At 49.1% G+C, this 11,281-nt stretch overlaps 1 protein-coding gene and 1 long non-coding RNA gene across 2 annotated transcripts; one reads left to right on the top strand and one right to left on the bottom strand.

Annotated features, from left to right (window-relative positions):
- Window positions 1-5,669: 5,669 nt before the first annotated feature.
- Window positions 5,670-7,852, bottom strand: LOC141025857 (uncharacterized). Its single transcript, XM_073501786.1, has 2 exons — window positions 7,048-7,852; window positions 5,670-5,704 (listed from the first exon to the last, which is right to left on the bottom strand). Exons 1-2 carry the CDS (start codon window positions 7,850-7,852, stop codon window positions 5,670-5,672), a joined length of 840 nt encoding a protein of 279 aa, XP_073357887.1.
- Window positions 7,853-8,761: 909 nt separating this feature from the next.
- LOC141025551 (uncharacterized) lies at window positions 8,762-10,070 on the top strand. The gene is made up of 3 exons (XR_012187280.1): window positions 8,762-8,928; window positions 9,535-9,646; window positions 9,834-10,070. It is a non-coding gene; the product is annotated as an uncharacterized lncRNA (long non-coding RNA).
- Window positions 10,071-11,281: the final 1,211 nt, after the last annotated feature.

Below are 11,281 nucleotides of genomic sequence, written 5' to 3'. Positions count from 1 at the left end.
GAGACCTCGATCTCTACTAGGTCAGTGTAAATGGAAATGGAGCGGTCAACGTGCTCGACCGGCTCGATGGTGATAGTGTTTCCCTCAAAATCTATGGGGCTGTGGCGAATGACGTCATTGCGGGCAGCAGGAGTGTGGAAGGTGAGGCATGCCACCCCGCGCCATGAGCCACCCATGATGAAGGCAGGGTTGTCGCTGTGCTGGATGGCGCGGCAGATGAGAGGAGTGGGGTTGGGGTCGGGTGTTTGGAGGTGAGCGAAGGCGAAGCGGCGTGGGCAGTGAACTAGGCGGGGCCGCGACGAGCGACATGTCTCCATAGGGAGGCAGTAGCCCAGCCTCATGGACTGGGCGAGGCAGCTCGTCGTCGGAGTCTGTTTCAGACACATGTGACGTGGCTCTGGAGTACTGTGAGGCGAGGAACACGTCGGACAGACGAGCTCGCAGTTCCTGGGTGTCGAAGGGGGAAGTGTGTGTATGCATGGTGATGTGAGGTGGAGTGGTGGGTGTGGGTGGAGGAGCTGAGGTGCGGGGTGGTGAGGGAGGGGGAAGGGGGACGCCATTGGCGCCGACGGGGACGCCATGGAGGATGAATGGGTGGAACGCAGACGGCTGTGAAGGGCTTGGAGAGGATGATAGGGATTTGGCCGATCATGAGGGTGCGCGGGTCGGTTGCAGCTGCCGACGATGAGCTGCCGGAGTCCATTCTGCGAGGGCAGAAAGCTGGGTTAGGACCCAACGAAAATGTATCAGGAAGGGGGGGAGAAAGGCCAGAGCCGCTGGTACCTGCAGTCATGGCTGCGGTGGCCGTTCCGCCAGCAACGAGCGCAGCGGACGGGGTCGCGGCATGTCTCAACGCAGTGATCTAGGGCTAGGCAGCGGAAACAACATCGTCTCTTTTTGGTGGATGGAGGTGGGAGAGAGTGAAGATGAGGCGGGAGGTGATGTCGTCGGGGTATATAAGGAGGGCGGGGCAGCGAGTGACGGTGGCCGTGGGGAGAGGAGAGGAGTGCGTCTCGGTATGTGCACGTCGCGATGCTGTTGGACCGCATGGGCAGCGTATCCGCCGTCAGAGCGGCGTGATCTGTTGCATGTGGCAGTGCTTGAGGAGACGGGGAGGTGAGGCGTGGTGATCGAGTGGCCGGATTAGGCTGTAGAGAGGTTTTAGGGGCGATGATGATAGCTAGATGCTGGTCAGAAGTAGGAGGGGGTGCGGCAGAGGCAAACGAGCGCATGACCGCGCGCGTGACCACTCAGAGTCGTCGGTTCCCGATGCAAGATTCCCGTGCGGCACCGTGGTGCCCGGATTAGACGCGGGGGGGGGGGGGGTGCAGATTTGACACGGACAGAGAGACCGGGGAGGGATCCTGGGTTCCTGCGTTGGCCCCGTGCGCATGCGCAGCATCAGCCTGCACGTACGGATCTTTTGGGGGATTTGGTCTGTCGGGGGCCGCCGCACGATCATCATTGTGCATGCGGTGGGCCTGCGATGCATGCATGTAGGGCTGACCGGCCACGCTGCGATCTCGTGGTCGCGAGAGGTGGTTGTTGCGATGCATGGACAGGCAGGTGATGGTGGGCAAATGGGCCAAGGATGGACTCGGGTCGTGGAGACAGTGGGGAGAAAGCAAAAGTATTATAAGTTTGGAGGAAACGACTACAATGGGCAACAGCTGATTCTAGCTGGTCAAAAAGAAAAAGATGAAACCCTTCAAAGTCAGGGGCCCATGTTTGAGAATTTGAAATTTGACTGAGTGGGAGGAGATGCCAGACTTCAAAATGAGATCATTAACCTTGATTGCGTGGAAATCTTGTTTTACCGAGAAATAGTGTTTTAGGGCAGCCTAACATGAATTAGCATGAAGGTAATCCAGAAGGGATGAGAGTGATAAGTGTAGTGCACGTGAGGTGGGCGCTGGATAAAGCAATTAGCATTAAGCATACGGTAAAAAAAAGCTAATACTAGGCCTTTTTCGTCTCACCTTAGGCAAATCCAGAGATGTTGACGCTGATGACTCAATGCCTAAGCTATACTTCAAGATGGCTCTCTCCTCACCTCTCCCGCCACCTCCTCCACCACCTCCGGCCTCTGGCCATGCTCCGGCCATCCCCAACACCCCGGCTGCTCCCCCTCCCGACCTCACCCTCACCACTCACCCTGATGACGAGATCATCCCCACTGTTGCGCCGCCGCCATCACCCTTCTTCGACCTGCCATACGTCAAAGCTGGCCAAGTAGTTCTTAGATGCTTCCTGGGCTGCGGCAACGCCATGGGGCTCGAGTTCGAGGACGACTGTAGCTACTATCTTCATCTCGACATCACCACCCCAGAGCTCCACCTCGCTTCACCCCTCTACATCGCCTTCGACTTCTCCAACCGCCACCTCGACACCATTGTCGTTGCTGCTCTGCTCCAAGCTGTTCTTGGCGGCAGTGCTGCGGACTTTTTCGTTGCCATGTGCTCCCCTCTCATCTTCCGCTTTCATGTGGCTTCCTCGCGAGTTGCTGAGATCATCCTCGACCAATCCAAGGTCTGCCACCGCAACTACGCCTTCGCCTTCGCTAGAACCCTGCCACCTCTTCCACCACCACCAAAGACCTCTGCCTCTTGCATGTCGCTTGCCCACGTACTCCAAATCCCAGAAGACCTGGGGCTCCAGTTTGAAGTTGTTGCATGGTCACAGCTTCGATCCCACGTTGCCATAGACCCATGCCGCCAACCTCATGGTTGCCGCATGTATGCGTGTGTCATTCATTTTCTGAATCTGATCAATCTAAGTCATCACACCTTGCTACATTTCAACAAGTGTGTGACTGATCTTCAGTTCCAGTTATACTTGATGTATCTATACTCTTTATAAGTTCTCACCGGAGGCATCATCAGACCAACGTATACATAATCAAATTTGTTGCTTCAAATTTTGTTCGGTATGTGCTTTCACTGATTACCTTAATGCCAGTAATTCTTGATTTTTGCTTCATATATGAAATGATTTAGCTGCTCTTGGAGAATATCCTTCAGTACACCTGTACGTTCTATAGCAAATGGTTGTAAGCAGTCTCAGTTTGACTAACAATATTGATAGATACTAAGTACTACTACCGATCATCAGTGTAAACTATCGCAACTCTACATTAGTTCTAGCAAATAATCTGATAGAAAATAATCAATTTCAGAAAAAATCTGCAAAACTTGTAAGTTTATGCAATTCTGTTGTTTTAATCTTTGCACTAAGAATTTCCATGCCAATATTTTATAGGTATTCTTAGCAATTCGGATTGTACATTGAAATTTAGATGCTTTCTGAGAGCTTACTGCACAATAAAATGATCTACCTTGCAATATCATTTTTCTCACAAATGAAGAAATTCAGAGCATCTAAGTCTTAAATTTATCTGCTAAAATATTGATATTTATACTTCATGTTTGGGGTTCTATTCATGAGCACTAGGCATTTGTCGACACTGCCACAATTATTCTAGAACCTCTTTAAATTTGCAATGCTCATCAGACCATGTCATGTGTCCAGTACATGTTTTAGCAGTCAACTATTCTGATTATCGACTGGGGACGATATTTTCAATCCTACTGAGTGTGAAAACACGAGGTAGATTGGATCGCACACCCAAAACGATGGCGCTGATTGCTATTTATATGCAGGTTACATCACTGATCGTTTGCAACAGAAAGATACGATCAGTTTTAGAGATATGTGCGTATGGTACAAGTTAGCTAACAACCTGCTAGATACTAACTAACTTACAGCTATCAAGCTTATCCGCTAACACTCCCCCTCAATCTCAGCTCCCGAGAGATTGAGATTGTGTCGCAGAAGTCGGAGCTGTGCTGCGCCAATCGGTTTGGTCAGGCCATCAACAAGCTGATCTTGGGACGACACGAATCGTATGTCCAATGCCTTTCGAGCTACTCGCTCCCGAACAAAGTGGAAATCAACCTCGATATGTTTGGTGCGTGCATGGAATACCGGATTGGCAGACAAGTACGTCGCTCCTATGTTGTCGCACCACAACACCGGCGGTCTCCATTGCCGTATGCCGAGCTCGCCGAGTAGAATTTGAAGCCAAATCAGCTCTGCTGTTGCATTTGCCAGCGCCTTGTATTCGGCCTCTGTACTTGACCGAGATACCGTAGCCTGTTTTCTCGCGCTCCAAGACACCAGATTAGAGCCGAAAAATAATACGAAGCCACTGGTAGAGCGCCTGTCGTCAGTCGATCCAGCCCAGTCAGCGTCTGAAAACACACTGAGCAAAGTGGATGTAGACTTGCTGATTTTCAGTCCTATGCCTGATGTGTGTCTCAGGTATCGCAGGATGCGTTTTGCTGCCGTCCAGTGTGCTTCTGCCGGCGAGTGGAGATATTGGCATACTTTGTTCACGGCGTAACTAATGTCCGGACGTGTCAAAGTCAGATATTGTAGTGCCCCTACAATACTCCGATATCTCGTGGCTGCTTCCGGTGACAGAAGTTGTCCTCCTTCACGAGACAAAGTTTCAGAAGTGGACATTGGTGAAGCAACTGGCTTGCAATCTGTCATACCTGCTTTTCTCAAAAGATCAGCTGTATATTTGGCCTGTTTCAGAAGTATAGACCCCCCCTGGCGCTGCACCTCAATTCCCAGAAAATAGTGTAGGTCGCCTAGGTCCTTCAGGGCGAAAGCTTCATGCAGACTACGGACAAGTGATGTGAGTGCTTTTGGCGATGAACCGGTAATGATGATATCATCGACGTAGATCAGCATGTACATACATACGCCCCCTTGATGACAGATAAACAGGGACGTATCAGCAAGAGAGGGATGGAAACCAAGCTCCTGAAGCTTTGCACTCAGCCGAGAGAACCAGGCCCGGGGGGATTGTTTAAGACCATATAGTGATTTGTCCAATTTGCACACGTGCTGCGGAAGCTGTGGATCAACATATCCTGGTGGTTGTTTCATGTATACATCTTCTTCGAGAATGCCGTGGAGGAACGCATTCTGCACGTCCAATTGGCGAAGCACCCAACCACGTGAAACTGCAAGAGAAATAACCATGCGAATAGTGGTGTGCTTAATTACTGGACTGAATGTCTCTGTATAGTCGATGCCGTGGCGTTGCTTGAACCCTTTGGCGACGAGACGAGCCTTATGACGATCAATGGAGCCATCGGCACGATACTTGAGTTTGAAAACCCATTTGCAGTCGATGAGGTTGCAGCGAGGAGGCCGAGGAACAAGGTGCCAGGTCTGGTTCTTGAGCAACGCCTGGTATTCCACGTCCATGGCGGACCGCCAATGAGGGTCCGCAAGAGCATCAAGATGATTGGCGGGTTCAACCATGGCCAACGAAGCTTGCCGCCGTCGTCGTTGTGGACCATATGGTATGGTGCCGTCGGTGCGCACCTTCTCACGGCGAGTGCCGTCGCAAAGGCGAGTGGCATACCGTCGAGACGCATCGGTTGGGGCGGGTGCGCGCACTTCAAGCTGCGAAACCGGCTGCTGAAGGAGCTCGAAGGAGTCAGAGTCGGACCCCGGTGGTGAAGGAGGCAGCCGGCTCAGCAGAGGCCTGCCGAGCGGACGAGACTAGTCCAGGCGTAGTCGTCCGGACGGGGGAAGCCGAACCCGAGTCAGTTGGGCGGGATGACGCCCTGGCTGGTTCCTGCATGACGGGATCACATCGGCTGCATGGCACTGTTGATGTAGGCGCCTGCACAGGAGAAAGAGAAACCAAACAAGGATCCTCATGCGTTACATTAGATGAAATAGGTACAGTATCACCCATAGGAGAAGGTTCTTCTTCCACCGCAGCGGTTGATATGGCAGGATCAAAAGCTTTAGGTGGAGCAAGTAGACGGAGCTCGTCATATGACGGGGGTAGTGAGTCTGATTGGGACGGATCAGCATAGGGAAAAGACTGCTCATCAAATACAACATCCCGCGAGATATACACCCTGCCAGACGAAACATGAAGGCATTTGTAACCCTTGTGTGTGCTATTGTACCCGAGAAAGACGCAACGCTTGGACCTAAACTGGAGTTTATGATTGTTGTAGGGGCGAAGGCACGGCCAACAGGCGCAGCCGAAAGTACGAAGGAAAGTATAGTCTGGAGCGCTGCCGAATAAGCGTTGCAGGGGGTATTCATATTAATAGTACGGGTAGGAAGACGATTGATCAAAAAACATGCGGCATGAAACGCCTCATCCCAAAATCATAATGGCATGGAAGCTTGGGCGAGCAAGGTGAGGCCAATTTCGACGACATGACGGTGTTTTCTTTCCGCTGACCCGTTTTGTTGGTGTGTGTGTGGGCATGATAAGTGGTGTTCAATGCCGATGTTTTGGAAGAAAGTATTAAGCTTACGGTACTCCCCTCCCCAGTCGGTCTGAATCTGCAAGATTTTCCGATTAAGGAGACGTTCGACATGAGATTGAAAGCGATGAAAGATATTGAAAACATCGGATTTATGCTTAAGACAGAACAACCAAGTGAATTTGCTAAAATCGTCTATGAAACTTACATAGTAGCTAAAACCTCCTGACGAGGTGCACGCAGGCCCCCAAATGTCAGAGAAAATAAGCTCAAGAGGAAATGAAGTGACCCTGGAAGAACTAGCATAAGGAAGTTGGTGACTCTTCCCTTGCTGACATGCATCACATACATGTGCTTTATTTGACTCACGACTGAACTGAAGATTAAAATGACCGAAGACATGATCTACTATCCGTGAGGAGGGGTGACCGAGTCGACAGTGCCACCGATCAGGGCTTGGTAACGGCAGAGAACGCCGTTTTATTCCTACTTGGTTGCATGGGACGAACTGGATAGAGACCACCTTCGCTAGGTCCGTGAAGAAGAACCCTCTTCGAAGCTCGATCCTTGACAAGAAAATAAAGAGGATGAATTTCAACGCAAACATTGTTATCAGAGGTGAGTCGATCAGTAGATAAAAGATTTTTTGTGGTATGCGGAACATGAAGAACATTGTTAAGGACAAGAGGTGCATGCGGTGTACGAAGAAGGGCTTTTCCAACATGAGTAATAGCCATACCAGTTCCATTTGCTGTATGCACTTGGTCCTTGCCGGTGTACTGCTCACGCATGTGCAGCTTGTCTAAGTCGCCGGTGATGTGGTCGGTGGCGCCGGAGTCCATGTACCACGCTGGGTCAAGTGCCGGAGAGCCGGTAGAGATGTTGTTGGCGAAACGTGCATCGTCTTGCTGGGAGTTGTGGTTGTAGCGATCATAACAGGTCCTTGCCGAGTGGCCGAGCTTGTTGCAGATTTGGCATGGCACCCGCGGACGATCGGAGTTGGAGTTCCTCCTGTTGTAGCCGCCTTGGTGACCGCCGGCTGGTTGACCATTGGAGCCGTTGCCTGCAGCAGAGTTACCGCCGCCGCCGCCACCGTTACGACGGTTGCCTCCCTGCTGGTTGCGGCCATCATTGTTGCGATTGCGGCCGCCGCTGCCGCCAGAGGAGCCACCTCCACCGTTGCCGCCGCCTCGAGCTCCGTTGCCTCGTCCCGCAAGATTGGCCGACAACTGATAGCCGGTGTTGGCATTGTCCTGACGCGCCTCGTAATCCAGCATGTGCGAGTACACTTCATCGAGAGAGATGCCGCCGTTGGCCAGCAGCAGATTGATCGATGTGACGAGGGCGTCGTACGAGTTATCAAGTCCTGTGAACATGTAGTCGATCACATCAATCTCGGAGACGAGGCTGCCGGCCGCAGCAAGCTGGTCAGCGAGACCCTTGACATGGCCAAAATAATCAGCCATGTTCATGTCCTTTTTCTGGGCGTGCGTGAGCTGCCTCTTAAGTTGCATGATCCTGGAGCGAGACTGCGAGGCGTACATGCGCTCGAGTGCCGCCCATATCTACGCCGAGGTCGTGAAGTTCAGCGTGCGCGCGATGATGTCGGGCGAGAGCGTGGAGAGGATCCCAGCAAGGAGCAGCTGGTCCTGGGCGTGCCAGACCGTATGGGCTGGGTTGATCACCATCTCCGCCCCTTCAGCGGTGGAGGCGGGAATGAGGCGCGCCGGGGGGTTGCTCTCGCCGTTGACGAAGCCGAGAAGCTGATGCCCCCGCAGGATGGGGACAATCTGGGCCTTCCAGAGGAGGTGATTTTCCCTTGAGAGTCTCACCGTCACCAGCTGGGCGAGGTTGGGCACGGCGACCTGCCCGGTCATCATCGACCCAACTGGAAGTGAGGAATTGGTGAGAGCACCGGCAATGCCGGAAAGCTGGGAGCTCATGGTTGCCGATGCAGTGGACGCGGAGGTGTTGGGAGAGGTGGTCATCGCGGCGAGGAGAGTCGCAGCGAGAGATGGGTTTCTCGACGTGCGTCGAAGCTAGGCTCTTGTTACCATGTGAAAACACGAGGTAGATTGGATCGCACACCCAAAACGATGGCGCTGATTGCTATTTATATGCAGGTTACATCACCGATCGTTTGCAACAGAAAGATACGATCAGTTTTAGAGATATGTGTGTATGGTACAAGTTAGCTAACAACCTGCTAGATACTAACTAACTTACAGCTATCAAGCTTATCCGCTAACACTGAGTTTGCAAAGGATGCGCCAAGCCAAGATTAATTATGATTTTTGTAAATTGCATCGGTTTACTTATGTACCTGCTGCTTAGATGATAGTGATTCAATCATGGAAATTTCAGTGCTTTCTTGGAGTGTCCGGAAAACTGATTCAACGCACGTTTGCCAGAAACTGTAGATTAGCAGGACTAACGCGTGTTGAGCATGTCAGTCTATGTGTGGGCAGGAGTGAAACTGTAGATTATGCTAGAGACGAGTTTCGAATAAAAGCCTTCGAGACGGCGATTGCTGCTGCTGCTGCTCCTTCTATGGGCAAAGTGGAGGCTGCAGTTCGAGGACTTCAAGGAGGAAAGGAAGACATGGTTGCTTCTTGGAGAGGTGAGTTGTTTCCTTGCAGAAAAATAAATCTTTAGAGTTGTTTAACTGAACCTTTTCCATTGCCATTGTTATGTTGAAATAAAAAAAACTTGCACGAATTGTTATTGGTCACTCAATGCCTAAGCTGTTGTTGGTAAATTTGAAATTGGATTGTACTCCAAGAGTCCATAAGATGTCATTTCCAGATGTGGTACCTAATTTCAGAACTTAACACCATTTTCTAAAAATAGGGCTGGGCAGTATGCGCCAACCACAAAGGAAGATATTTCAAGAGAATAAACTGATTGTAGTTGCCGAATTGGTATTAGTAGGTTGCTTTTCCAAGTTCCTAGAGAACCACAGGGGTTCTTTTGTTATCTAAAAATGCTTCTAATGTGTAATTCATCTAAGGAGTGTTTTAGTGTTGTGATTCAGCCCTCCTGCAAGCGGTCATCTTGGAGATTTCCATTGCCTCCGGCAAATGTCATCTCCCAGCTCGTGGCGTTGCCACCAAGTTTTTTCTTACTGTAGTACGCTGCGAAGGTTTTGCTATTGGTTACTTTAACTGATCACGATACTCCAAACAGAAACCGTGATAATAAGATTGCCCCTTTGTGATTTCCACAGAAAGTACCCTCCATGTTTCTCAAATCTGGGTACTGTTTTGTCCAGAGGCTTTCATTTACAGAGAAGCACATCGATGGAGAAAAAAGGTGTGGTGAAAGGCAATCTGTTTCAGGTACATACTCTGTACTGATTAAAACATATGAGCAAGGTTGCCGAAATGATATTCTATCTCAAAATGTTTTCTAAAACCTGGCCTCATAAATTTTGTTGTCTTATTAAGAAGTACCGCACATATTTGTTCTCTACGTCTTTTTGTCCATAGCTTTTGGTTTCATTCTCTTATTGTGTTGGGATTTTAGAAGCATTGAGCAGTCACATGGCAAGTACAAGGAAAATCATCACTATAACAGGGAGGTTGAAATAAGAAATTGAGGTGATCATTCAAAGCAATAAGTTGTATCATATTCTTCTGAATGAAGAGGTACCTATGCCCACTGTTTCAATATCAAATATCGGAATGGTGTTTTTTTACTATTATTTGTTGCAGCGCATGGCAACGATGACGAGCACTTGTGCTTTTGACATGCTGTACCTCTGTTTTTTTTCAACCTTTGGTTCATGTATATATGTAAATTCTATGGAAATGTATAATATGAAATCTGAATTCATAACTCTATGGTTGATGTAATCTATATTATGTATATTCTCAATAATGAAATACCTATTAATACGACATTCTTTTTTCATTGGTTTCTTATTTTTCCTGACGGTTATAACAGACTAGGATATATCACTCCCTGCTTTGCCAAACCAATTTTTAAACACTATTTTGCCAAACCTAACACCCACATAACCCTTGCTCATTGTTGAACTATGAACTCATCACTAAAAATCCCACTAAGTTTTTTTCCGCATGGTTTGACGTGCATTGCTCGTGCACACTTACTAGTATAATACACTGAACAACACTCACAAACATAAAACAATTGTCAGAAAGTCAAAAAAGGTGTGTAAAAGTATTTGAACCTTTTTCAGGTCTATATTTGTATGTCTTCAGGTTTGTGATATGAATATAGGCGAACGACGGCCAGGTCCGAGAAGATCCACCAAAGACAGATCCACCAAAGACACATCTCCACATGCCCACTGACGATGCTAGACGCACCACCAGGACGGGGGCTAGGCGGGGAGAACTTTATTCCATCTTCAGGGAGCCGTCGTCGTCTCGTCTTACTGAGAAGGATACAAACCCTAACAAAACTTGAAGAAACATCTAAAGATGAAGCCCTCCCGCCGGCGAGGGCCGAGATCCACCGCGCCTCCATAGCCCTAACGCTACCGGAGCCGAGACGGACCGGCAGCGGCGCCGACGGGAGGTAGAGAAACTCTAATCTCTTTTTTCGGGTAGGAGGCGGCCGGTTAGGGTTTATTTTTACTCGACCATGGCAATTTTCTGTAGGTATTGTTTTCTTTGTAGTGGACCATGACCCATGTAGGGTTCTCCCAAAATTTGCCATTTGTTGTGCCATGATCTCGATAACATTTTACATTTTCTGTTAAAGTTGCCATCGGACCATTCTTGTTTTTTTAGACAAAATAATTCATACCTTTGCCATCTCACAGTTACAACATTTTCTTTTTCCTTCCATGATTCAGGAGAAAATTTCTAAATTTTCTATGCAACCATTTACATTTTCCCTGAAAATTTCTAGTGATTTTAGACTACCAAAATTCCTACTTTTTGCCATGTGAGCAATACAAAAATTTATAAACTTCCCATGTTTTTTAGATGGTTACTTTTCAAAAG

The sequence above is a fragment of the Aegilops tauschii genome, chromosome 6 (assembly GCF_002575655.3).
Source record: "Aegilops tauschii subsp. strangulata cultivar AL8/78 chromosome 6, Aet v6.0, whole genome shotgun sequence".
In the NCBI taxonomy this organism is placed as follows: domain Eukaryota; kingdom Viridiplantae; phylum Streptophyta; class Magnoliopsida; order Poales; family Poaceae; genus Aegilops; species Aegilops tauschii.
Note: the sequence above shows the minus strand (reverse complement) of the source record. Positions and strands in the feature narration are given on the sequence as shown.

Coding starts and splice junctions, on each gene's coding strand:
- LOC141025857 (XM_073501786.1), bottom strand. CDS start 7,852: ATGTACGCCTCGCAGTCTCGCTCCAGGATCATGCAACTTAAGAGGCAG. Junction 5,705..7,047: donor GCATACAGCAAATGGAACTG/GTATGGCTATTA, acceptor TCTCCTGTGCAG/GCGCCTACATCAACAGTGCC.